The sequence below is a fragment of the Corvus hawaiiensis genome, chromosome 2 (assembly GCF_020740725.1).
Source record: "Corvus hawaiiensis isolate bCorHaw1 chromosome 2, bCorHaw1.pri.cur, whole genome shotgun sequence".
NCBI classification, from domain to species: domain Eukaryota; kingdom Metazoa; phylum Chordata; class Aves; order Passeriformes; family Corvidae; genus Corvus; species Corvus hawaiiensis.
This window is the reverse complement of record NC_063214.1, coordinates 84332619-84360391: the sequence shown is the minus strand read 5'-3', so window position 1 is coordinate 84360391 and position 27773 is coordinate 84332619. Positions and strand designations below refer to the sequence as shown.

The 27773-nt window shown below is 38.4% G+C and overlaps 1 protein-coding gene across 4 annotated transcripts in view; it reads left to right on the top strand.

Moving 5' to 3' along the window:
* The window catches only part of FGF14 (fibroblast growth factor 14), a 383911-nt gene that overhangs the window by 350086 nt on the left and 6052 nt on the right, over nt 1-27773 (top strand). For all 4 annotated transcript variants that reach the window (XM_048295902.1, XM_048295900.1, XM_048295903.1 and 1 more), the window contains one exon: nt 27200-27398. In XM_048295902.1, coding sequence (XP_048151859.1) covers nt 27200-27398 — 199 coding nt within the window. The remainder of the gene's footprint in view (nt 1-27199; nt 27399-27773) is intronic.

Genomic DNA, 27773 nt, shown 5'->3' with positions numbered 1-27773 from the left:
TGAGTAGTGAAATTTTTCAGGTAAGGCTGGGACAGTTTTGCACCATGACCAGGAGGACTTTTGTATCTTGGCTGCCTTGACCACCCTGTGGTCTGAGGAGCTGCTTCAGACACTTTTCTATAGGTTTGGGTTCAAAATCTTTATCCAACCTCATCCCTCCCTGATGAAAAGCTGAGGTGAACAGGAATATTTTTCAAATATAAGTACTGAATTGAAGTGGGCTTCTTAATTGCTGCTTCAGTGTAGTCCCACCACTCTGCTTCTTATGCTTGCTATGACCTTTCCAATACTTTCACATTTATGCATAACATTTAAGAAAAGATTGCTGGTAATGTTAAGTAGTAGGTATGTGGTGATAACTGCCTGCCCAAGAGATTAAAAGGGCAAATGAATACCAACTGAGGAACACCATGATAAATTTAGGAGTCCATGAGGAGGAAATAATGATAATTAGAAGCTCTCCAAGTATTTGGCTCTGAAAACTACAAGGCAGGAAAGGAAAAGGAGTCACTAGTAGTGAAAGCAATGAAATAAGGCTACTAATGATGATGAGCAATCAGGTGAAATCCTGGTTGCAGGAAGACCGTTGCTGATGAGTGGCAGTTTGAGGAAAAAGCAGCAGTTTTTTATGCTGGTGCCAGGTCAGATGTTACCAGGACCAGCCAGTCCAGCCAGGACTTTCAGGCACTGTCCCTCTTCCCAAGTATGCAGGAGCTGACTTTAAGTACGTTGCCCTTTTTCTCTGTGTTTTACTGCAGGAAATGGATGTTTAAGTGCAATATTCTGCCTAAAGTTTCACTGGTAACACTGGTTTCCAAGCTGGGTGGTTGTGAGCCAGAAACAAGGTGCAGATGAAGAGCATGCATTTTTTGATCAAATGCATAAGCACAAAGGTGGGACACAGAGAGCACCATAAGTAAAGGGGGACTGATGAGGAGGAGGGAGTTCCTCTGAACCTGGATATTCATGACATCTCAGTCTCTAGAAAACCACATCTTTTAAAATATACTTAATAAAATTAATTTATAACCATTGTGTTATTGAAGCTTCTATCTAGAATATTAACTCTCTGTCCAGAAAGAATCTCTATCTTTCAATTAAATCACAGTATCTCATGTCTCTCTCAACATGCTTGTCTGTGTGTGTTGGTTTCTGAAATACTGAGCATTGTGGGGTGATGATTAATAGGATGTTTTGTTCCAGCAGTATGATTTTTTGCAGAGAGTTCTAGTTGATAGTAAAGCCACTGACCAGAGCACAAACACTGGTGTCAGTTCCTGTTTGGCTGCTGCACATAAGAGGAAGTATTAGTGATGCCATACAATTGTGGAGAAAGCTTTTGTTTACATGGGATAATGGTTTCTTTAGATAGCCTGTGTGCCACAAGTTAGGAAGATGAGGAGAGATCTGTTAGCATAGACCTCTCCCAGTCCATGTGCTGCTGCATGTCCTGCTGGGAGCAGACTGTCTGCTGTCTGGATTCCGTGTCACCTAAAGCAGTGACCAGACTGCTGCCCAGGATTTCTTACTTGCCTTGGACTAGCTCACAGGTTTCCAGTCTTGGTGGACTGAGCCTGTTCTCCACCTTCCTAAAATTGCATGCCTGTAATGCACTATTGAGTAACGATCTAAACCGTGAGTAAAAGATCCTACAAAGTAAATTGCGATAACTATTGTATTTAGGCTGTTGGGGTACTTGGTGTGATCCATCTAACTCCTTTATAAGAGAACAGGGATACAGTTTTGCATCTCCTGTGAAGTTAATTGCTCTTAGAGTCTTGGAAACACTTCCAAGGCTGCAGTTGCTATGGTGATAGATGTAGTATGGAGATGTAGAGAGATTGCCTGAGCAGTACTAGCCAATCGTCTTTAAACTTCACTTACCACAAGCCATACAACTGTCATTTGTTGGTTTCTTTTTTCTTTCTCTTTCACAAACTGTATTATGCCTGATCCTATAATTGAACCCTTGTGGGCTGTATTCACAGGGCTTGAGTGCAAATCCTATTGTCTGGATCCTACGGTCTCTGTATCTGAACACAACTTGGAGCATGAGCCAATGATTGTTTAATAAACTTTTTAAATAGTTAAATATACTTTTTTTTATAATTAGTTTATTCTAACATATAGGGATATTTCTGGGTTTTCCTCTGTTGCAGTGTGCACTCAATGAAGCTGAGTAGTAAACACTAGCACCACTTCAAGCCCCAAAATTCCTTGATGCCAATTGTTTTTAAGTGCTCACCCGGTGTTTTTATTTATAGAGGAGTATCTGTGCTAGATACTGATGGATTGCTGGCAGTATAGATCCCTGTGACACTAAACACAAAATAAGAGAAATTGTACATTCATTTGCATAAGTTATTAAAGGACATGCTGCTTATGGTTATAACACTTGGTCACATATTTACTATTCAGTATTTTTTCCACACCCAATGGCTTTGGGGTTTTTTTCTGAACTTCAGCAATTAGCATGAGATGATTGTCCTATGACATTGCCTCATGTGTTCTTTATGACCAGTATAGGAGAACCATTCTTACTTCAACATCATAGGTTGCGAAGGGTCACTCTGTGAAGGTACATCTGTCTCTCAACAGGCTGCATAAGACTTCATAGTTAGAGTTATGCAGAAGAGACCCTTTATATCCACTGCTACTGGATATCTGTACTCTAGGGTAGAGTTTTTTCCCCGTGTTCTAGGAGGGTGTAGTCATAGTAGTTACACCCTAAACAGACCAGGACATAGAATCATAGCATGATTTGGGTTGGAAGAGACTGTAAAATTTATCCAATTGCGACCCCCTTGCCACAGGCAGGGACATCTTCCACTAGACCAGGTTGTACAGAGCCCTGCCCAACCTGGCCCTGAACACTTCTAGGGATGAGGCATCCACAATTTCTCTGGGCAACATCTTCTTGTACCTCACCCCTCTCACAGTAAAGAATCTCTCCCTAATATCTAATCTAAACCCACCCTCTTTCAGTTTAAAGCCATTCCCCCTTGTCCTATCACTAAAGGTTCTTGTAAAAAGTCAATCTCCACATCTCTTATAGTCCCCCTTAGGTACTGGAAGGCCTCTGGAAGGTCTCCCTGCAGCCTTATCTTCTCCAGGCTGAGCAACCCCAACTCTCTTGGCCTCCTGTCTTCATAGGAGAGATGCTTTAGCTCTCTGATCAGTTTTGTGAACATTCTCTGGTCTTGCTCTAAGAGGTCCATGTCCTTCTTATGCTGGGGACCCCAAAGCTGAACACAGTACTCAAGCGGGGACTCATGAGAGTGGAGTGGAGGAGAAGAATCACCTCTCCTGAGTAGGAGTGTTCCTACTCTTACCTGGTGTTTTTTTCTCTCTCTGGCATGAGCAGAGCATTTTTCAGTGACAAATAGTATCAAGTAATTAAATCCTTTCTGAATAGTTCCTATGGATCGTTTTTCTTAAGGTGTTCAGGTTATTCCCTGGAAGACTGAAGCTGAGCAAGAGACTTTGCATGAAAAACAAGTCAGAGTTGGAGCTCCACAGCGAGGAGGCAGAACAGCACTGAAAGATGCTCCCCAGGGCTGCAGCAGCAAGCCTGCCCTAATGTAGGTCATTGCCTAGAATGAAACTCTTCCTCAGGGCACCTGTGGAAAAAGAGACAGGCAGGAAAATTTGGCTGATGCAGGTGTAGTCTGAGGAAATAATATATTTACAACCGCTGTTTTAAACAGCATCATCCAAGGCCACCCAACAGCTGTTTTATATTGAGGTATAAGCAGAATTCTCAGTGAATAAATATTCTGCAATTATTATAGTTAGCACTACATGAATAAATATCCTGCAAAAAATGTAGAGAGCAGTAGTACATAGACGCAAAAAAAACCCCATCTGGAGCAAGGACCCAGAGCGAAAGCTGTGCAGTCATAATATGTTTTTAATGTATTTGCTGCCAAAGGCTTCAGACAGCTGGATAATGACTCATCAGAAAGCCTCTTGGAGTAATTCCACAGTCCTGCAAACCCCTAGATTTGGGCTTTTTTTTCCCCTAAAAAATGTCATCGGCTATTTAGTTTCACACTGGTTGGCCAAGCAGCATGGATTAGCATGGGTAATAGTCAAATAATGAGATGGTTTTATTTTGTCACTGTGCTTGAGAATATAGGACAGCTGGCAAAATGTGTCAGAGTGCGATGCTTTGCTCCAGGAGTTCCACGAAAGTATCGCTTGGCAAACGGCCACACAGGCGCTCAGCTCAGCGTCTCCTCTGAGGGCCGGAGAAATCTGCCCTGCAATGGAAGTTCCAGGGAGAAGATGCTGATCCTTATCAAAGCCAGGATTCCGAATTTGTGAAAGTATTTACTTAAGACCAACAGTAAGCCTTCTGGGTAGTACAGCAGTTAGTTTGTCACTCTTAGGTTGTGAACAATAATTTTCATTTCATTTATTTACCCTAGTCTGCCAGGAGTGAGATCAAAATGATCTTTAACACAATGAATGAGACACAGGATTGTTATTCTTGAAAGATTTGCTTTGAAACTCTCCAAACACCCCAGAAAGAGACCACTTTTTTTTGTCTTCATAGAGTTAATAGCATGTTATCCACTTACACTTATTATAGATTAGGCAGGCGAGCTCAGAAATTTGCAGGGCAAAAACCTCACTTTGCTGCTTATGTACTTTGTCTAAGAGTGGCTCCATTTTTGCAATAGCCCGCTGTTCTTTTATTTCTTTAAATTGTATACACCTGCACTCTGATTTGCTTCTGATCTGAGAATTTTCTCCTTATGTGCTTCATGAAAAGATGCTCATTTGCTCCCTCCCACACTTTCAGAATAAAAACTTTGCCACTTTGTCCTGTTTTTTGTGGGGTTTTTTGTTAGCTAAATCTGCTCTCAAGCATTATGAGATGATTGTCTCCAAAAAAGTAGTTTTTCTGCACTGAAAAATTACAATAAAGATTGGCTACAGTCCTAGTCTCTGACTGTAAGTCATTGCAAAGCTTATTTCTCTATGTACTGCTGCACATATGCTGCAAAATCCTTGACAGGCTTCATATCCTAGGCAAAAAAATTATCACAGTAAACATTTAGTTTTTTGGGTGTGGAAGGGAGGTCAGGAAGGGTCTTGCACTTTTCCGTCCTGTTGTTTCCATTTCTCTGCCACTGTCTGGAGAAAGTGAGACAAGTCTGTGTTTTCCCATCCATTTTATTCTTTAGTGTGGATAAAAACCTGTTATTCAATAATAAAGTAATTTTTCTGAACATCTTGGGATCAGATTTTCACGTGGGTGGAATCAGATTTTCCAGGGCATGGTTGGAAAAGGTGCTTTCAGAGGCTGTGTGTTTCCCCATAGCCCAGGCCCAGGTGATGCCCTCACCCAGACCTGGAGAGGTGCAGGAATTGGAAGTGACATTAAGGGATTTCATGAGCACAGGTGGGGAGGTGCTTCAGGCACTTAGATGAAGCAAGAGTGGTACAGAAAAAAAGAGTAAATAAGATAGGTAAGCTCAGAGTGTTAAGCAGGCTTAGAAAGACTTTATCTGAGTGGGTATTTTGGAAGATGCAAATATGCCTTTGCTTTTACTTCACAGGGTTGTTAATCTCAGGATCTGTCTTTGCTTGTGTTGCAGCAGGAGGATGGGAATAGCAGCATTTACTCAGTTCTGTGAAGTACCTAAAAACATACAACACAAAAACCTGCCTTGGTCTTACTCATTTTTGATTGAAATGCATTAGAATACTACCTATATATTTAGGTGTAAGCTTAAAAGAATTTAAAGGAAAGAGTATTTTAAGCTGATACTAAATTTTGCCAAACAAACAGAACTCACAAAAATGTATTTAACCTCAGCCATATGTTGTTTTAAAAGTGGTAAATAATTAGAAGTGGAACAGTAGGTTACTTCTATTTCTTATGGTAATATAAAGGGTATTAACAATATGATGAATAGGAGTATCAAGGCTGACGCACTGCAGAAGTTCATCACAAATTTAAAAAAATTGTAATGTACAGATAATTATTTATGATTATTTTCACAAATGAAATATTTTTTAAAGCGATAATTTCTTTCTAAGGCTATAAAATTAAGCACAAAAAGAATGTGAAAAAAAGTGGTGGCATGTCTTTTTTTTGGCTGAGAATTTTACTTCTGGTTTTCTTCAGAAGCAGACTGAAGGCATGTCAACAGATAGAGTGTAGGGATTGCTGCTAAAATACGTAATTTTAAATTACATGAATAACTACTATTCTTTGGCATTGACTTCACTGAGCATTCTTAATATTTTATTAATGTTGGATCTCTGTGATTTTTAGATCCCTCATGATCTTTCTAGCTTTTCTTTTTTTTCCTGGTAATTCAGTTAAGAGGGGATACTTATTTTGGAGGAAATTTCACATGTTTTAAAGTGAGCACTTGGAATTTGAAGAGTTTGGGTTTATGGTACAGTAATTATCATCTGATAAAAGCTGACTTAAATATGACCTGAGTTAGAAATGCCTTAGAAAGTTGTTATTGCATAACCAGTTTGTTGTTGTTACAGCACTGTACTGTTCCTCACAAGTAATTGGAAAACATTGATTTAAAAATTATGAGATCTGAAAACAGCAAGTATCAAGTGTAATTTAATGTTTTTCTTTCCTTCCTTGTCACCAATGCAGAAAATAAACTAATAGCAGAAAAAAAGCATTAGCATCATCCTCTCATATCTGACTCTGCTTCAAGTACTGGTTGGACCTTCTGAAGCCTCTTTTAACCTGAGTTATGCTGGAAGTCTGCTGCTACAGCCAAAAAAGCTCTAGCAAAGCTCCTGGCAGGACATGACAAGCCCAAATAGAGCCTGACATGTCATGAATACTGTCCACCAGCCCAACACCCAGCTGGTGGCCTGATGGAAGCAATGTGGAATGCAAGCACCCTTACCTGCCTCCACTTCTGGAGTCACAGCAGGGTCTCCTTCACCTCCAGAGAAGAAGGAGGAAACTCATTATTTCACTCTTACTCTTGTGGCTGTTATAAGCATCCCAGTTTGACTTCATCCTTCTTATTCTTGCTCCACACAGCCCCTTCTGTTGCAGGGCTTTTCTGAACGAGTAGCTCTTAGTACATTACAGTAAAATGATTCAGCTCACCTTTTCAGAGGTCATCACTTCTCTGTGTACTCAGGTCTCATCTGCTTATCAGTAGAAATCCCATAAGGTGCTGCAGCTTTTCTTTGCAGCTATAAAGGAACACCTGAAACCTGTTCTTAATTAATAAGGACATCAAAAGGGAAAATATAAAAGAAGAAAATATAAAATAACTTAATGATGTCTTTAAATGCTGTGCTGTGTCCATCTAGAGGCAGAGATCCTTGTGGTTTTGGATGCTCACATTGGAAGAAGGGGCCCAACTGACCCAGTAACAGCATGGTGCTTGTAGCTTGTTCAGTGAAGCCTGGGCTTACCTTTGACAATTGAGTGCCATGTTCTGATATACAAGTAATAGCATCTCCTTCTCCTGCTAATACATCAGCTCTGACTGACTTTTTATGTCAACGATGTATTTAAGCACTGAGGCATTAAAAATCCAAACAGAGCGTTGCTCAGGGCATCTAAAACACTTAATACTACAATAGGAAATAGTTTTGTGAGTTCTGTGGGTTAGTTACTGCCTGTTCCACTTCAGGAGTTTCCTTTATCTTTCAAAAAGTTCTTGTAAATCAGTTGAATGAACTGGAACTTAAAAGAAATTATTTCTTAATTTACTGCCTAGCATCCTTAGTTTTGGTCTCGTACAATATCTCATCTATTTAGATTTGTATTCTAATAAGCTATGCCCCAGTTCAAATACCTCTCAGTGGGTTTGAAAGGAAGTACACAAGAAGCAAGGCACATACACATCACTGGAGGAAGAACCTCATTTAATTCAGGTTCCAGATGAGCTCAGAAAGACAGTTCAGTTATGCCTAGACTGGCATCTGCAGTAGTTAAAGAGAGAGGCAGTGGAAGGGAATATTTTAGCAAGGATTGTGTTTGAGGAAGTATATAATTTTTAGAATGGAAAAAGGGATTATTAGTTTGCCAAAACAGATGTTTAAATATATTGACTTATGGAATAAAATGATAATGCTTTCTCGGTTTCAAATGTGAGAATTTTTTTTGCTGTTGAAGAAATGGGGATCTGATCTTTCACGAGAAAAAAATTGGATCATCTTGTAGTATGAGGAAAACAGAAATACAGAAAAAAATATAAATTTAATCAAACAAAAGGAAGGGACTTTGAAAAATTTTAAACAATATAGGACTTTTAAAAAGCTATTATTTGTGTTCTGGTTTTAGATTAGCTGCTGTATTCTCTCTCTTTTTTTTCTTTTCTTATCTGTAACAATATCGTTGACCTAGTTCCCTGCACTGTCATTCACATCCACATCATGTGCAGCTTACTTACTTATGCACAGTAGTATTTTGTGAGAGCAGTTTTCCCTTTAGAATAAATATCTTAGTTATGAAAGGATAGGAGAGAAAATAATTCCAATCCATCCTAATCCAAATATTAGGTTTTGCCATAGATTAGGTTCCAAATCCCACATTTTTTCAACTGTGTCTTTCTCAGTGGCAGATATAGATGAGGCCACCTCCATGTCTGCTTAAGGAAGCCAGCATTAATAAATACTCTGGAATACTTCTCAGAGTACTTCTCTTAAGATAATGATGTTTTTCATATATTTTAGTTTATATATATGAGTGTCCTTCTAACATCGGGTATACTAATTAAGGTTATTTATATTTATAAATGTTTGCAGGTTGGGGCGTTATTGTCAAAGGCACTTGAGAGTTTTTAAGGCTGCTGTTTTAATCCATGGGAAATAAACATAATAAGATCTCTCCTGAGTGTTGTAGGGCCTCTCTATTCTTCATGATGAACAGTTTTCTGAAAGTGATGTACCTGAGGCTTCTGAACCTTAGAAAGAATCAGAGTGCCCAGCAATAGGGATTAAATTCAGATGAGACTATCCATATGAGTAATGTGTTCCTGATTTTTATTTTAATAAAATAAATTACAGCTCATAACATTTTATGTTTCATTAAGTAATTTCTTAAATGAGAATCATATAAATATTACATTTAGGCAAATAAACACATTAAAGACTATAAATTATTCCAGAGTATTTTTACTCAGCTCTATTTGCCGTTTTGCTCATTGGCCCCGAGGATTGACTCCTGGTAGAGGTTTCAGCAAGTCAGTGAAATACTCAAGCTATTAAAATACATAAAATTATACTAATATTATAATTTTTGCACAGTGCTTAACATTTCATTTAAACACATGTAAACCAGAATGTTGTTCAGGAATGATTTCCCCCTTTTTTTCCATTTTCTATTTGGGTTTTTCTTTTGGAGCAGTGAATTAAAGGGAAGAAGAATATATTTCATGAAATATAGGTGGTAAACTATTTACTTTTAAATATGGTGATACCTACAGAAGGCCTTTATCCTGAGAATTAAACAAGGAGTGACCTATGAACAAAAGCACTCCCCAAAAGTTAAAAAGATGTAAAAATTAAATTGCTCGAGGACATGATTTTAGAAGTGGAATCTAATAAATGCATAATAAAGAAATGGCCAAGATAATTAAAGTCTGGTATCTTCTGAGTTTCAGTAAAGGGAAAGAGAGCCTATTTTAATATTCATAAATTGAGCCATGACCCACCTAGGAGCAGGTTCCTTCACCTGCCCACCCTGATTGATGGGCTTCCTGGAAGAATCCAAAAGAAAACGATGTTGAATATCTGTCATGGCTCAATCATGGCTCAATTTGTCTGGGAGGCTCAGATCCCTGTTTACAGTTGCTGTGCCCCAGCACCAACTCCCTGTTCCCCCATACCAGGAGCATGTAAATCCAGCAGGAGCCAGGCTGGTCCTGACCAAAGTGCCTTTAATGACATCCCTGTAGTGTCCTCACGGTGTGATCTGTTTATCCTAAACTCAGGGCTTCAATTAAGGGCCTTTGAAGCTCACTTTGCAGGCTGGCTATCACTTTTAGGTGATGGTGGGCATGGAGTGATGCTGATGTGAAATATTAGGTGTTTACTGGTTGGTACTTGGTGAAATCTCTGGCCAGGGGTAGCTGTATAGCTCTTCCTTTAAGCTAAATGTAAAATCTAGCGTTTAACCAAAGAGAATAACTCACATTCAGTAATAAAAACAAGTATACTTTTATCAGAGGTGTGGAGCCAAGTACTTAAAGTATTAATTCTTACGTCCCAGGGAGGATCCTAAGTATTCTTGTATCAGTTTTCTGAGGGCTGTAATATTTCAAAATTTTACCTCTACTTTGTAACTCTACGTAGATGAGGTTTGAGTCAGTCATATCTAATAGATACACAAGCTGAGGTACCAGATAACTTTTTGGTAAAAGTTATGCAGACTGTGGGTGTTATACAAGTCGTGAGCCGGAGTAGTGTCAGGCAAGAGACAGATTCTATGTGAGTAGAGAAGGGAGATTTTTTTTCTCAAATATTGTATCACTTTATTATTATTGATAAGAGTAGATAATTAAATACCTACAATAGCATTTTGGAAGCAGTAATAGGTTAGAAAAATAAAGCAGAGGGTTTTCATCTCCTTTTCTTTGTAAGCATGACTCCATTTATGTAATTTCAGATTCTGAAAAAGCTTGGCTAACAGGAATTGATCAGCTGAGGCAAGGGGTGGATGGTACTCCCCTGGATATCACTTCAGAGCAGCAGGTACTTCCTGTTCACTTTGGAGCTCTGATAAAGTGTTTTATATGGAATTCTAACCCCTTTTACAGTGTCAGGCTGCAACCTGTGGCAACTTAGTTGTCCTATGAATATTTCACTTTCCAGATCTAGATAAGTATCCTGCATGGATTCAGCTTGGGAAGAAGGCTGGCAAAGCAGGGAGATTCTTAATATCTGCTTGCCTTTCCATCCTGGGGTCATTGCCTCTCCTAGCATCTCCTGGAGAAAGCTGGATGAGGGATTTTTAAAAAGGGAGGAGTGGCAGGAAGATTTGACAGCCTCCTGCCAAAAAAATGAGGCAGAGCTGTAGCATGTCCAGCTACTTGAGTATCCGGATGTCCTCAGGCCCATCTGAGGACCACCAGGTCTTATATCCTTAGCCTATCCCAGGTACTTTTTTAATGATGAAAAATGCCATTCTTCAGTGATAAAATTTACAAGAAGCTCTGCAAGCAAAGCCTAGCACTTCACTGAATATATGGGAGGAGAGGTTTCCATAAGCAATATTTTCATACCTGCTCATTTACCCACAGTGTCTTAGCCCAAATGAACTCTGCTTTTGATTCATATGACTGAGACCTTGAACATCTGTACTGGTTTTTCTCTGTCCTATAGCACAACTTTGTCCCATGCAATTCTCCTAATCTATCTGAACTCAGTGGATTTCCTTTTTCTTAAACACTTAACACTGATGAAACACCAATAGGAAATCTATTCACCCCCACACTAAATAGTTTTGAGGATTGATTTGCAACCACAGCTCTGAATTGCATTTGATCTGCATATGTGTTTAGATGTGGACTGGTTTTTTTAAGTTAGATAGTGAGATATCTAACTCTTTGTTGAGTGTTGTACAGGAGGTATAGGCAGGACAGCATAGGGATAACAGTGACAACCAGTGTTGAAAAGGCTCCTGCCCGTTCCTGGGGCTTCCTGAGGAGGCCTAACATTGGCAAGCAAAGCACTTCAGCTGGACTGAAAAATGGGACTGATTTTGTGAGTTTAGAGAAACTAGTTTCTGAGTAGATTTCCACAGTTCTATATTTGGGCACCAAAATTCCTGGCCTGATTTTCAGAAGCACCAGAGCAGCTGAGAGCAAACCAGAGGTTGCCCAGCACTGCATAGCTGACCATCTGGCCTCCAGGTATTGCTGCTAAAAGGTAATCTCAAAATCAGAGATCACCTTTGAGAATGCTGGCTTTAATCTCAATTTTACAGGTTTTTCTAGATGTGCTCCAAAAGCTTTTTCCCAACTTATTTATTTGAAATGAAAGAGGAGTATATTTAGATCGGATATTCAGAAGAAATTATTTACCCTCACGGTGGTGAGGCACAGAAACAGGTTGCCCAGAGAAGTCATGGATGCCCCATCCCTGGATGTGTTCAAGGCCGGGTTAGATGGGGCTCTGAGCAAGTGGAAGGAGTCCCTTCCTATGGCAAGGGGGTTTGGAGTTATATGGTCTTTAAGTTCCCTTCCAACCCAAATCATTCTGTGATTTTCTGATTCTGTTTGCTGTCAATGGTGGGTGGAAATACTAGTACAGACCTTTGAAGACATAAAGCTTGACAGAAATGAAAAACATAAAAAGTTTTCTGTTTGTCTTTTTGTGAAATACCAGTTTTGTTATTGATGTAAATCACACAGAGTGTAAACAACATGTTCTTGTTACTGCGGGGGACTGAGTGCCTCAGCAGAAACTGTGAGTGCTATTCCTGGTGACTCCCTCTTTTCTAATTATTGATCTCATGCAAGTACATAAGAGAATTAAAGTTTATTCACTGAAATTAGTGACTTGGGTAAGCAGGTATATCCAATGACTCCAATTTTGTGTTTACTGGCAGCATTGTTTCAATTACTGCTTTTTTCCCATGAAAGAGTTCAACTCGCAGGTGGATGGGTTTCCAGAAGCAGCAGAGGAGACACACCTATAAGCACTGCAGAGGCAGCTCCCTGCAGCAGCACTCATCTCTTAATCACTGACAGAGCATCATGTCAGTGCACATCCTGAAGAAGAGGGTTTCTTCTTTTTCTTAGCAGTCTCATTTGGAATGTCACAGCCTGTTACTGGCAGCCTGCTTCACACCCTGAGATTTTCCAAATATCTTGGTGCTTCCTGCTGACACCTTTGAATGCTTGGTGAAATACTGAATGTGCAAGGTGAAGTATCAGTATAAAGGACCAGGTCTAAATGCCAAAAAGATGTTACATTTTTGAGGATCCAGACGAACTGTACTGTGAACCAATCTCTAAATTTGGATTTAAAAAGAAATGTTTATTTTTTACTTAATATTAAGACTGTGTTATTGTTTGGAAAAAACTGCAGCCAGTTGCTGCTCCCATTTTGTTTTAAGACTGGTAGGTCTGCCAAATGATTGTTATTTAGTTAAGATATAAGAATTTTCTCTTTTTTGCAGCTGTTTGAGACATTCAGTGTATAAAGAAATAACCCTGGATTAGCCTAGTGATAAATCTGTACCAAGCTGTTGTAAATTATACAGTAGAAAAATACCCACATTTCAAAAACTTCTGGATGTCTTGGCTTGCTTGGGTTTTTTTCCTGTTTATTTGCTTTTGCTTAGATCAAAAGTACAATTAAAAATACCTGACAGGCAAACTAGAGAGGCAGAAGAAGAGGAGCTGCCACCTGCTGTAAGTTTTAGGTGCTCAATTGCGTGTTCTGTTGGTTGATTTCTCCTATAATGATTCTGCAATCTCAATTTTTTAAATGAAATACAGTAGTCCCAACCCTTTATGAGCAGACTGGGTCTCCTTAGTGTTATTTTCACACACTTTATACCCTATCCATTACAGAAATCAGAGATTTGAACAGAACAATAATGGGTAAAATCTCTCAACTTCAGTGGGGGTTTTTTCAGTAGCTGTCTGAAGTCTTTGCAAAAGAACGGAAGTGGCATGAATAAAGTCCTGAGGAAATACCACTGATGAGGGGTTAAAACTCACAGTTAAAAAAAAATAAATTAAAAAAAAAGAAAAGAAAACAGGGACAGCACAGTACAGAAAATAGTTTATAGTTTGGGAAATCTTTCATTTATTGCAGTCAAAGCTCCATTTCCATGTCCACTCTTTCATTTGTTCTTCCCCAAGTCATTGTTTTTATGCATTTTAAACAGCATAAAAGGTATGACACTGTGTCTATGTTCCATGCTGACCTTGTCCCTTGTAGATCATGGACACAGACAGCGTGTTGCTCATTTGTGAGTTACTCCACTTCTGCAGGCTCACCCCTTGTCCAGGGTGTGCCAGTGATGCAGAGGGCATGGCTGGAGATGTGGCAGCACAGGGCAGTCCCTCGGGACCACTGTGAGTTAGCACCGGTGAGATCAGCCTTGACAGGCACTGAGTCACACCAACTGCTCCAGTCCCAGTCGAAAGGTCACATTTGCTTGCCTCTTCAGTAGAGCTCATGTATCTAAAAAATCATGTTTTGTAGGGAATTACAAGCAGCAAGAAAAAAACAATCTGTTGATTATACAAAGGGAACAGTATTAGGAATTTTCAGGGAAAAGAAAACACATCCATATCTAATTCTCTAATACAAGCATGAGGACAAAATTCAGTTGTGATAAGTATTGAAAAATAGGCTCTTTACACAGATTTATGTGGGACTGCTTGTATCTATCGGGACCAATGTAAAAAGTAGAAGCTAAGAGAAATGTAAACAAATGGAACAGGAGTTTAAATCTAAACACAGGTCCTTCATCTGCGTTTTGGCTCAATTTTAAGAATTTAGTGAGATAATCCAATGGGAATAAGAGCAGAACATACATGTAACTTTGATAGATTTTATGAATGCGTGTCATGCAATGCCTTTAGGACAGTGGGAGAAATTGGAAATCCAGATAAAGCTGAGGATAAGCAAATTGCACGTTTATAGCTCTAAACATGAAAGTATAAGCAGGCAGTCAAACCTAAGGTCAAGGTAAACAGTTACGTTCCTCAGCATATAGAGGTATAGAAACAGGTGTGCAATCACCGTGGCTTTCACAGGACAAGGAGTTCCTCTGACCTGTAGCAATATTTTAATATGCTAATGGTTTGATTATTGGGGGAGAAAGATTCAAAAGGTTCTTGAAAGACTTGAAGGAAATGGACAAGAAAAATGGAATGTAGATCAACAAATATTAAAATATTGTTGCAAGGAGACAGCTGAGATCAGGGTAACTACAGAGGCATCACCAGGCATCAGCTGGGACTCACCAACTCACTGTCTGCAGTTCAGCCTCTTTCCAGCTCTTCTGAATTATTCCTTGAAGTTCAGAATTTGTGTGTAGTATGGCTTGATGCACAGTTTTCTCGTGACAGGAACATATGAAAACTGTGCTCAGCTTTGGTGAACCAGTAAAAAAGTGTGCTTCCAAGAAACTTGGAAATCAAAATACCTGATATTTTCACCTTCATGCCTTTTGCTGTAGAAATCAGAAGACTGTTTCTAAGACCTTAAAACGGTCTTTTCTTTGCATTTAGCAGTTTGCCCCTGCTTCTTACAGATGATGTAGCAGGGAACACGTTAATATGTGTACCCATTGTGTCTCTTTTACCAGCTGAGGGAAGGTTACAGATCAACTTACTGTTTTGAATTGGCTAGAGTTTTGACCCTGATCCTCCAATTGTTTTTATACACAGTTCAATAGTAATATATGTTTTCTAATTCAGTTTATCCTTGCAATTAGCCACTCAAGTCTATAGATAATGCATTTTTATTGCCATGTTGACAAAGAGGAAGATCCTCCATTTTTCAGGAACATAGTTGATGTAAATTAAATTCCAAGTAGCCATAAAAGCAATTGTAATCTCAAGTAAAACCTCATTGCTTTCTTGGAAATATATTCACAGCAGCTGAGCCTCTTTGAAGAAGCTGTTATGTTTTACAGTCTGCCTTCCTCAGGAGTAGATTAAAAGGGTTAAAAGTTGGATACTTTCATCTCATTATTCACTGGGATAGTTCATGAATAGATTGAAGATTTATCATGAATAGATAAATATGTTGTGTCTATGTAACACTAACCTCTGACTTTCTCAGGACAGCTATAGAATATCCTATAACAGACAGTGAGTTAAGTAGTGGCTTGATACAACTGATTTTTTAGGAGATGATCAGATTTCTAGCATCTTGAGTAAGTAGTGGCATTGACTATAACACAGTCGGCAGGAGCTCTGGACAAAAATCTTGCTTTGTTTATTGTTACCAAAACTACTTGATAAAACTACTTCCAAAAAAAATTTTTTTTTTTTGGCTCTGCAATGCATATTGTAACACTGAGGCAGATAAAAATCCATAATCCTTTGCTACCACTCTGATTTTTGTACCTTTATGGGTTTTGCCAGGCATCTATATTCACCTTGTTCATCATCAACCCTTACAAGTTTGCTGCTGAAAGAGGAATTTTATGTGAGCATCAGGATGTAGCTATAATCACCTTGGTGTTACCCATCCATAACGAAAACAAGCATCACTGCTGAGTGTGTTAAGAGTTGCATGTAATCATCTCCTTTCTAATGAGATACATTAAATTTCTGAGGTTTTAGCATATAAACATATACCCAAAATTGTCTGACTTGTTTCTTTTCACAATTTCCGACTGGTTAATGGTGTGATGCCATTCCACAAAAATACTTTTTAGTGCCTGACATTTTATTTCCCATTAATTGTTTAGTTAAAACAGGAGACAGAATGGATTTTCTTTTGTATTGATTCATGATACATTTTTTGAGTGTTTGGTATGAGTCTCTGTACTTCAACTTTCTTCTGATAATGGATACTTGAAGTAACAATTATGTAGATGTGTGAAAATTAAATAATAATAGGAACATATTTTTAGATCTCTAGATGAACTGAAATATTTTAAGTGAATATTGCTATTTGCATTCTATATATATATAAATATTTCCTAACTAGAAATACTTTTTGGATTTGTGTTTACATTTATTAATTTCAGGACAGGCAAGTTTGCTCTTGTGTTATATTTTCTGGAAAGATGTTTCAGCAGTTTTTTGGGTGGCCCATCCTATGTGCACTGAGTTTTTATTTTTAAGTGGAACAGTGCTATAGGCATCTATCTTTGTGAAAGAATGAAAATGCAGAAAACAGGAAATGGTACAGAATATTTAAGAACTTGTCAACCTGTCAGGTTTTGGCTGTCTTTCTGGTTTGGTGTCCATCATTTTCTATCCTCTCATTGGAAAAGGAGAGAATGGATTTAGAGCCCTTTGTCTTCATATGTGAAAGCTGCTTTGGAAGGAAATGGGGAAAGCCTGTTGAATATTTAGTTGTGCTTCCAAAGCAGAAGGACAAAGATGGGCAAAAAGATGCAGAGTGAAAGAAGGAAGAAATTGGTGGCTTCTCCTAAAACACATATTTGCTGTATAACAAGAGCTAAGTAACAAACATCTAAAAGTTGTCTCTGTTCTCTGTGCTTCCCAGCATTCCGTGATCAACTGCAGCTTATATTGAGTCGTAAAACCAAGAGCAGGCTTAGCTAATGCATTTTCTGAGAGATCTGATTACATTCATTGCACAATAGTTTTGCCTTATACAAGTCTCCTCAGACTAAGGTTTCTCTGAATTTACCTTTCCTGCTCTTTTTATGAACACCGAGTGTAAAACAGCAAAAGGATGAGAAAGAGACATTAGCAAGAATTTCATATAATAATGACATAGTTATAATTGCATATAACTACCGTCCTGAATTTTATTTATTCCAGCTCCTGTCTTTTAGAATAGTTGATTTTTAGACAGGATAATTCATACACTGACAGGTCACAAAGAAAGGCTGCAAGCAGAAAAACAGGCTCACAACTGTAAAGAAAAAAGAAATAGAAAAGAGTACACTAAAGTAGGCCACTTCATATAGCTTGGGTGTTCCTGCAACTTTTTCTGGCTTCTCAGCTTGTAAATTACACCCATTTTGAACTTTCATAAGTTCACACATCTTTTGGAAGGAACACATAGAACTGAAGGAGCCTAAATTATACTGTAAAAAATACCTCTAAATTTGCACTTATTTATGTTTACTTTTGGATTTGTACATGGTTATGGACATGTCATACTATCATACTAAGGGAGGTCTACAAAAACACCATATATATGAAAATATACCATCCCATGTGATGTTGCACAATAGTGGCAAAAACTGGAATAATGTTTCTTTATCCAATATTTCAGTGTATTAGAGAGGAGCAGAAATTGCCTTGTGGTAAACAACTAGAAAAAGTCATCCTTCTTGCTTCTTTTTGGGTGCTTGGCCCTTCCAATAACTATTTTTTGCATTTTTCTTTATAGTTAGTTTTATTTGAGGCATTTGCATTGCAGAAGATTGTCTACAGTAATGACTTCAAGTGTCTGGATAAACTTGTGTCAAAAAATGCCACTGTCATTTGGAAAGGTTTGGTCTATGACTGAATGTCTCTGTATTCCTCCTGCATTATTCATCCAGGGACAGAACGGTGGATTGATGGGCAACCGGATGAGAATTTCTTCCCTATCCCACTGTGGTTTGTTTCAACAGCTATGTCATTAAATCCTTCCTTTCAGTCTCTTAGTTTAGTGCTGTCCCATGTTTCCCTTGGCACTGACCTTTTCTAGATGAGAACCTGGTTGACAAGCTGATGAATTACAGCTGTTCTGAGTGGAAGTGACCATCAAATATAGGCTGGTTTACTCATGTTCTTCTCCAAAAGCCCCCATGACAATACTGGAAGAAAATATTCCCTACAATGCATGCAATTTCTCTTAGTCATGCCTTGGGGCATCTGCCTTTCTTATTGACACTGGGTTTCTTTAATCACAGATGCTGTACAGGAGATAAAGGATGTCTCTCTGTGTTGATACCGCAAGGAGTTATTGTTGGTGTTTAAGCTGAAGCCTTAAAGCAATTTTTACTGCATATTTGAATCTTAAGGGAAGGTAGAGGCTGAGGATTAGGTGGGGAGGAGATTATGCTCTGGGAGAACGAATATCTCATTTCAGTGATACAAGGATTCTGGCTGTGTTTTCTTTAAAGCCAAAGATGTACCCAAGCCGAAAACTACACATTTCTGTGAAAGTTCAGAGCTGGAATGAAGCAGAACACAGCTTCTCTCTCATTTATGTGTCTGTGGGGATACTTGACAGTACTCTATACCATGTGATGGCTCTTGGTGGGCTGCAGACCATTCTAAACCCATAGATACAAATTTGGCTTCTCAATAATATTTCTAAAATAAATTTTGCTTCTTTTATTCAGGTGAAGCAGCACTTTTTTAGTGGTTCTACTCTTGAGCATTTAGTGAAGTATTCTAGTTTTGGAATGAATGCCATAAAGACAGTTTTGAAAATTAGTACCCTTTTCCAGGATGCTGCCCCAAACTTTCTCTTGAGTTTAAACAACCTCTACTCACTTATTCCCAGTGTGAGGGTTATGTTTCTGATATTCATGATGGGCTGCATTTCACAAACATTAGGTCATTTTTCAAGTAAAACTGTCCAACTTTAAATAACATATATCAGAAATTCTCACATCAAGGAAGTTTGTTCTATTTCAGCCATATCCCACTGAGTTGATGTCTATGAATTGTATATAGTGGTCAAAAGAAGATTAATACCAGAGCACTGCTTGTAACATAATACTAGCTTCTATGTAAGTAGGAGAGAGAAATAGATGACTTCTCCTGGGTAGTATATATAAGTAGTAATTTGGGATCATTCTTGCAGTTAGTATTTAAAATATTCTTTTTCTCTGACATCATTGTTTCGTCTTTCAAATGGTAACTTTATGAAAAAGCATGTGCTCTGCCTTCCATAAAAAATATTATTGCCTTTTATAAATTATATATTAATATGGCCATAGCTTCTAGTTGTAAGCAAGGCAACCTATCTGTTGTGAAATAAGGAGATTTTTGTAAACCAAGATGCTATATTTTGGTTTGGCCTTATAACTCTCTACAACTGCCTGAAAGGAGGTTGTAGGCAGGTGGGGGTCAGCCTCTTCTCCCAGGCAGACACAGGACGAGAGGAAATGGCCTTAAACTGCATTAGGGAAGGTTCAGGTCGGACATCAGGAAGAATTTCTTCACTGAAAGGGTGGTTAAGCATTGGAATGGGCTGCCCAGGGAGTCACCATCCCTGGAATTGTTCAAGAAATGATTGGATGTGGCACTTAATGCTGTGGTTTAGTTGACATGGTGGTGTTCAGACAGAGGCTGAACTTGATGATCTTGGAGGCCTTTTCTCACTTTAATGATTTTTATGATTCCAATCTGGACATAAAATTAAGCCAAACTTGGTATTTGATCAGTGTTAGGGGTGTTGGACTAGATGATCTCCAGAGGTCCCTTCCAACCCTAACTCTTCTATGATTCTGTGATCCTCTTAAACACATAGAGATCTGTTCAGGCTGTTTTTTGTTAACTTATCTTTATGTATGCCATGTGAATTTTATTCATGACCTTATTTTATGTGCTTATGAATGTACATGAATAAAAGAATTGCTACATGATCAATATTACCATTCATATCCCTACTAATTAGAATCCTAGTTAAGTAAGTGCTAATATTTGCAATAGAATTAATTTACATTGACTTTTGCCTAAATTTAGTCAAAAGTTGTGTTTTATTTCCTTATAAGCAGTTATAGTCACATTTTCAGAAGTTGAAAGTGAGATACAGGAATTGTAGCTAAAAGCTTTCTTTCACACGCTGACATTTTAATGTACTCTCAGTGATTCTTTAACCAGCAAGGATCATCCCTGGTTTTTACCTGCATGATAGCAAGTCCTCTTTTTATAATTTTCTTCTTTTTTAAAGACCACATGTTTAGTAATCTTCCAAAGGACAGAAATAACATTAGCTTACAAGAGACAATAATGGTGTTCTCTGACTGTAGAAATTTATTGAGGAACTTTTCTGTCAGAAAATGGTAGAAAGTGTGTGAAAGGGGCTGTGAGTGTTCGCTGCTTTTGTAGGACATCTATAGGATTGTCAGGTTCAGCTATTACTACCTTTTATTTTGAAGTTAGTTAGTAAAGTGACTGCAAAGCTTGTCTTGTGTTCCTTCGTATCTTACTTGGCCAGTTTGCACATAGAAAATTTTGTCAGTTTTGCTCGTTCTTGTTCTAATGTCTAAAAATTGTGCTTGTATTAAGGGGTTTTTAGGCCAGACATGCTAAATGTCTTCTGAACCTGCAGTAAATAGAATACAAATTTCTCCTTAATTCATAAGGTACGTAACCACATGTTGCTGTGTTTTCTGCCATTTGAAGAGGAGCTCATGCACAAGATAATTTCAAACTGCAGACTTCTAGCCATTTAAAGTGTTGAGAAAATTTGGTGTTATGGATGGGAAATATTAAGTGATTATTTTGTTTTCCTGCACCAGCATTTGTCAAATAAGTTTACTGTAAGAAGGTAGTCTAACTCACCTAATTCAGTGTGCAGCAAGTCACTGGAATATCAATTTAGGTGTTCCAAGTCTCATGTGCAGGTGAAGCCTCCAGATCTTACAGGTTTTGCTGCACAAACACCTCTATGACAAGGCCTTTTGCCATTCCACTGCACTGCAGCTGTTTGCTGGGATCTCATAATTTCACACCTCGATCACTGCAGCATCCTCCCCTCCTGCACTGAGCAATACAGTGCTACCTCCACAGTCTCCATTCACAACTCTGCCACAAAGTTCATTTCCCACCTTCATTATTTTAACTTATTTCTTTTCTCTTCTGAGTGCATTTTCCTCATTAAGCAAACTGCTTCTTTTCCACTTTAAGACCAGTCTTCATGAGTCATTTCCAACCTTTCTATCCACTATTAAAATGTAATTTCCTTTTTTTATTCCTGTGTTGCTAGCCTCTAACTCTCAAAACACTTTTGTGCTGACTCTGTGCTGCTTTTCTCTCTCTGCAGAAATTTCTCATAAGTCTCCACAAAGCCAGCGTTGCCCTTTCTCCAGTCTGTCCTTAAGAATCCTTTGTCATTATTTCTACAGAAAAAAATATTTGATAACCACCTACCCATGCTGATATCATTGATTGGATGTGTTGTTTTTTTTGAAATGTGAAGCGTTCACATCAGGCAGGTTCCGCTTGGCCTGTACTTCAAAAGCACTGAGGTCCTGTTCCATAATCTGTACTTTTAGGTGCAAAAAATGAATAGTATCAGGGTTTTCTACAGTGCTTGATTAGACTGGCTGTTCCTCGCCTGGCAATCTCTTTGAGCTTGTATTGCAATTGTGTCTTCTGCATGGCACCAAGGAGAAGCTGCAGCTAGTCCAACTACAGCTGCGCTTTTGCTGCCTGGTTGATGAACAAGTCCTGTTGTGCCCATCTCCAGGGGAGTCCACTGCCTCCTTGTTTGCTGCTGGCTTTATCACTTCTGTGAGCTGTAACTAATGCCCTTCCTTCGTATATTTCAGAATAAAACACAAATCTAAAGAGGCTTAAAGGTTCAGGACTCAAAGGTAGGAAACTTTTGTGGGACCCCTTATTGTTGGTACAGCTGACCATTGTAGAGCCATGTTCTTATGCTGTCCCTCATGGTGTGCAATGGAAGGTTACTTTGTGTTCAGTCCTGACAGTTCATTATTGTTTTACTGAACAGAAATATAATTTAAAACTGCAGGTGCCCATTTAATTTTTAAACAATATCTGGAAGTGATGTGGCTAGTTGTGTTGTCGTGCTAGTTTTTGCTTTTTAACTCTGTGGTTCACAGCATATTTCTTCTTTCTGAGACCTGTACTAGAAAAATGCTGTGCTTTGTGGGGTTTGTTTTAAGTGAAAGGTCATGGCTAAGACAGGACATGTGCAGCTTCACTAAAGCTAGCTAACTTGAACAAACTAAATTGTGAAATCACAGCAATTAGAAGTTACAGGGATAATCCATTCAAATCATTTCAATTACTCAATGGTTTGTGGGACAATAAAGTTTGCTGTACTTTGATTTTGAACTATGGCCATTTGCTACAGTGCCATATTATTGATTGACATTGAGGCTTAGCTTTATCATGTCAGACTTCAGCTTTTGATTGACAGAATGACATTACTTGGTAGGGAATTCATCTCAGTTGTCATCTGAATTACTTTTTTCCAAGAACCCTTATATCTCTGTGTTGACACCACACAGCTCAGTAACCTGAGCTCTGATGTTCAGGAACTCCCAGATTTGAGAAGATAATGGTTCTTTTTTGATTTGGATAATGGTTCTTTTTAATTTTATTTCTTTTGTGTTTTGTTCTTATATGAAAGTAGATTCTGATACCACCACATGATTCCATGAGGTAAAACCCCATCATTTTGAATACTATAATGCTAAGATTTGGCAGCTGGTGGGGGCCCCAAAACTAAGAATGCTGCAATGACTGAACTTTTGATTCCACAGGTTTGAACTCACAATCTTTGTGTTGTGAATGAATTAATGCTACTGCAACTAGAAGAATTAAAATATCTCCAAATAGGACTCACATCTAGCAAAAATTTGGTGAGAATGTAGAAAAAATATCCAAGTGAAAATTCTTCTCAGCAAAGTATAATTTAATACATCCTTCACTTCTCCTGATGCCTTGAAGTGGCTATCTGAAAACAGAGGCTACCCAAGATTAAGAGAAAAAAAGCTGGTATTTATTTGAAAGGCCTTCAAAGGTACGCTTTGGGAGTCAAAAGCCTCCAAGGGGCTCCACCCAAGATGGACCCCTGGTCACAGGCTTTTAACACTTTTATAAGTTTGGTCCATTTGCATATGAGGGTTAATTCTCCAGTTGTGATTTCACGTAGTAATGTAATTACCTCACGTTTGCTCCCCCTGTCAGAGGCTTTAGTTATGTATTTTGGGACCTGGGACAACAAGGTGTCCTTGAAGGGCAAACCTAGAGAGGGTTTGTTATGGTTAACCAGCATGAGAGAACAGTAGCTAACAGGCTATGTTAGCTGTATGAAGGCTGTATGAAGTTTCAGAGTTACATACTAAGCAGTTCAGGATTTGAAAAATACAAAAGTTAAAACCTAAGGCATCACTCTGGGACCCAGGAAGCTGTATCAGATTGCAGTTCACAGTCAAAATCCATTCCTGGGGTTTTGGAAATTGGCAGCTGGTATGCACTTTATTTTTCAAATGTTGCTTTGACAGGATAAAACTATTTTTTATATAAAACTACAGGTTAAATCAGGGCTCTGACCTTGAAAGAGGAATCCTGAGCACAAGTTCTTGTTTTCAAGTCATGTCTGGTTTTGCAATTTATTCATTCACTTCCCAATACAAAATGTCCTGGGATCAAAAACCAAAAAGTCATTCTTGCAGGGAAGATCTAAATTATTCATGTCAGCCAGATGCAGATTTGGATTCCTTCAGGTTGGATACAGATAGGGAGGTAGCCTAGGGGAGTGTCCTCACCACTCCGTTTCCTTTTTAAAACTCCACTGTACCACCTTTCCCCCAACAATAGGTTTAAATAAAGTCGCCCACGGATTTTTTTTTCGTAAGTCAGTGCTGTTAGCACATTAGTAATTTTCTGGGAATTCTTACTGGGTTAAGTCAGATATACAGATCTAGATTTGACCTAGGTACATGCAAAAACAACATCTTAGGTGTTATGGCTACTTTACTGGAGAAAATTCAGTACAGCTTTTCAGCCAGCTGAGATGGTGTCTGAGGCAAGACTTTAGGCACCACTCTTAACTTAACTTAGAAATATTCAATTTCACCTGAACCCCAGGGAAGGGGGCCATTTCAGAAGTCTCCTTCTGATTAACTCTTTCCTTAGAGGAACTGGTGTCCGCAGTTGAGTATAATTGTCAGGTGCCTAATTTTCATTAATGAATACTCCCCACACTGCTGGAACTATTAGTCTGCTTTAAAGCAACATATATTTAAGGGACATTCGACTGAGAGTTTAACTCGGGTAGAATGGCCTCCAAATATACTGGATGAATGCAAACCCTGTCCAAAGATGTTGCCTTGCCTGGATATCTGGTGTAGGATAGCTGCAGTATTTTTAGGTAGAATACAGTCTTCGGGTTTGACTCTTCCTTGTATGAAAAAAAAAAAAAAAAAAAAAAAAAGAAGAATTATCAGACTATTATTATGGTTTTCCTAACTACATAGTAGTAATGATGCCAGTTTGTCCAGGAGTAGCCAAATAATTGTGTTGACATAATCTATTTTTTTTTTTCTTGGTAAAGTAAATGCCTACCACTTCATATACTCTGCACTGTCAGAAACACTACTGCAATGCCAAAGAAATGAGAGATTCAGAGAAGAGATATGAATTGAAGGAACCTTGTTTAAGTATCATAATGGATATTGTTAGGGAAAACATACAAATAGTGTTTAGAGGCAGCCAACCAGCTCTAGTACGGAGGAACATAGAATGATAAACAGCTTTTGTTTATAGCACAAAAAATATGAGTATTGGCTAAGAAGTAGTGTTTATGGTAATTGAGCGTTACAAGGAAGTAAAACTTCATGGGGAACACAGGGGGTAGCATTTTCAGTGAAGTAGGCAATGAGGAGAGCTGTGTAGGCATTTCCTGATAAGCATCTGCTGTTTCAACAGCCAAGGAACACGACTCGCATGTAAATTCTTGTGCTAGGCTTTAACAGGCATTCCTTCTAGCATGCCACCCTGCCTTCTGGTTTTATTTTGAGTCTCCTTGAGCCCTACTGTGACTTGAAATCAGTGGAGGAGAAAGGAGAGTAACACAAACAACAGATGTCTTAAAGTTTCAGAGAGAAAAAGCCCCATGGCAAAGGAGAAGGTGCAGTTAAGGTGTTTTCCTGTCATTAGTATTCAGTGCCTCTAGTACAGACTCTGTTTGCATTTTTGCATTTTCATATCTATATATAGGCAGTTGTACACATGGGGGTAAAGAAGTGGTAGTGCAAAAAAATGCCCATTGCACAATTCAGAATATTTTTTTGCATCCTGTAAGAGTGCAACCTATAGACACGAAGTATACTGGCTGACACAGCCAAAGCAACCTATTTTACAGCAGGCTCACAAATTATTTCCCAGCTGCTCCATAACTGCTTTTAGTCTCTTGCTGCATAAAATACATCAATTATTTTTAATCTGAAGTTCAAAGATGCTCCATAATTGAGAATGCTAATAGTGTGCCTGGTGTTCATCAAGACAGCTTTGCTTACAGGTGGTAACTTAAGCTGTAGCAAGACAAATACCATGTACGCCACCACATTAGGAGAACTAGGTTGTGCACCAAGTGACATTCAGTGCACATTCAGAAAAGTATTTAATCGGTGCTTTTTGGTATGGGGAACTGTGTCTTTAAGGACTTTGATTTCCAGAAAGTAAATCTGTGGCAGAAACAGCTGTGAAATTCTTCCAGTATATCAGCAGCTGGGGATGGCATAGAGACCCTGAAAATACACTGCCTGCTGGGTGTTAACTCAGTACTGCATGGGGCCAGGAACAAAAAGAAACGGAAAAAAAATACTGTGAATGGAGAAGTGAAAAAATATGATGTTTCTAGATTTTTTCACTTCTTAGGAAAGATAACTAAAAGAAAGATAAAAAGAGTATTCAGGGCTGAGAACTTTGAGCTCTGAAAACTTAGCAAGCTACTTCCTCCTTTCCCACATCTACCTTCTCCTTTTATGTCTTATTTCTTCTACAGGCTTCAGCAGATAGGTCCACAGATGGAAAAATCACATTCACACAGAATCCTATTTTCTTGTGATATTTTAAATGTATATTTATTTGCTTACTAACTTGCTGGGTTTTTTCAAATAATTTTGGTAATCTCTATGTATGTTCACACTGTTTATTTTGCTAGTTAATTGTGTTATTAATATATATATATTAATTATTATTTGGCTCTTGGACTACAGAAGTTTATGCTTAGATTAACCTATATAGAGTTTAGGACAACTGCTGGTATTGAATGTAACTTCTGAAAAAAAATTCTAGTTTTGGAATGAATGCTGAGGATGCCAGTAGGAAATACTTTTCTTTGTCCAGAAATTTGTACATCAGAATAGTATTTCCTGTGGTGGTACTTTCCTGGACTACAGGGAATGCTGTATATGTCAATATGTTGGTAGCAGCACTTTAAGCATCAAATATTAGTTGTTGTTAACCGAAGGGAGTCTGCTGCATTCAGTTAAAACAGAACAACTGATACCTCATTAATACTATTTTAGCATAGACTTTCTTAATCTTTATAAGTATATCCTATCAGAAAAATAGGCATAATAACAATAATTATGCCTGTATTTTAAATAGTGCTGTTATGCCTGTGTGGCTCTCTTTCTACTTTAAAAATATACTATCTCTGTTGCACAGATGGGTAAACTAAGGCATGCATGGGAAGTGAAATAAGTTCACTGGAGGTCTTCCCGAGAAAGACGGTACTTCTAGTTTTAAAGCAGAACCTTATCATAACTCATATATACAACTTATCACGAGGTATTTGTACATTAAAAAAACAAATCCTGCACTTTGGAGATACCATTTAACATTTATTTTTCTTCCCACAGGAACTTTTTACACCAGAGTGCAAATTCAAGGAGTCTGTTTTTGAAAATTATTATGTAATCTACTCATCCATGCTCTACAGACAACAGGAGTCCGGGAGGGCCTGGTTTTTGGGGCTGAACAAAGAAGGGCAGGTCATGAAAGGAAACAGAGTGAAGAAAACAAAACCAGCAGCTCATTTTCTACCCAAGCCATTGGAAGGTGAGGCTCAGTCCATCCCTGGCAGACCCTCCTATAGATCTCACAAGAAGAGGGAATGGTTTCCAAAATGCCCTTCCTGAATGTGCATGCCCCACACAGGGGCCAATCCCAATGCCATTCCCAAAATTTCATGGAGAAGTTTTGTGCTTCTGTGTAGAGATGCTACAAAGGGCATATGTAAAAACATTTTTTCAGGGACAAAGAGGTCATTCTACAAGAAAAGAAATATTTTGTGGAAGAGCCTTTTGCTGCTTTTAAAATATTCTGCTGTTAGGGACAAAAACTGTTGTGAGTCTTGCAGTGAGAAAACAGTCCTTTCATTAGGCAGAATTAAATAATGGATGTTTTAGGATGATTGGGAGTTATAAAGGGAAT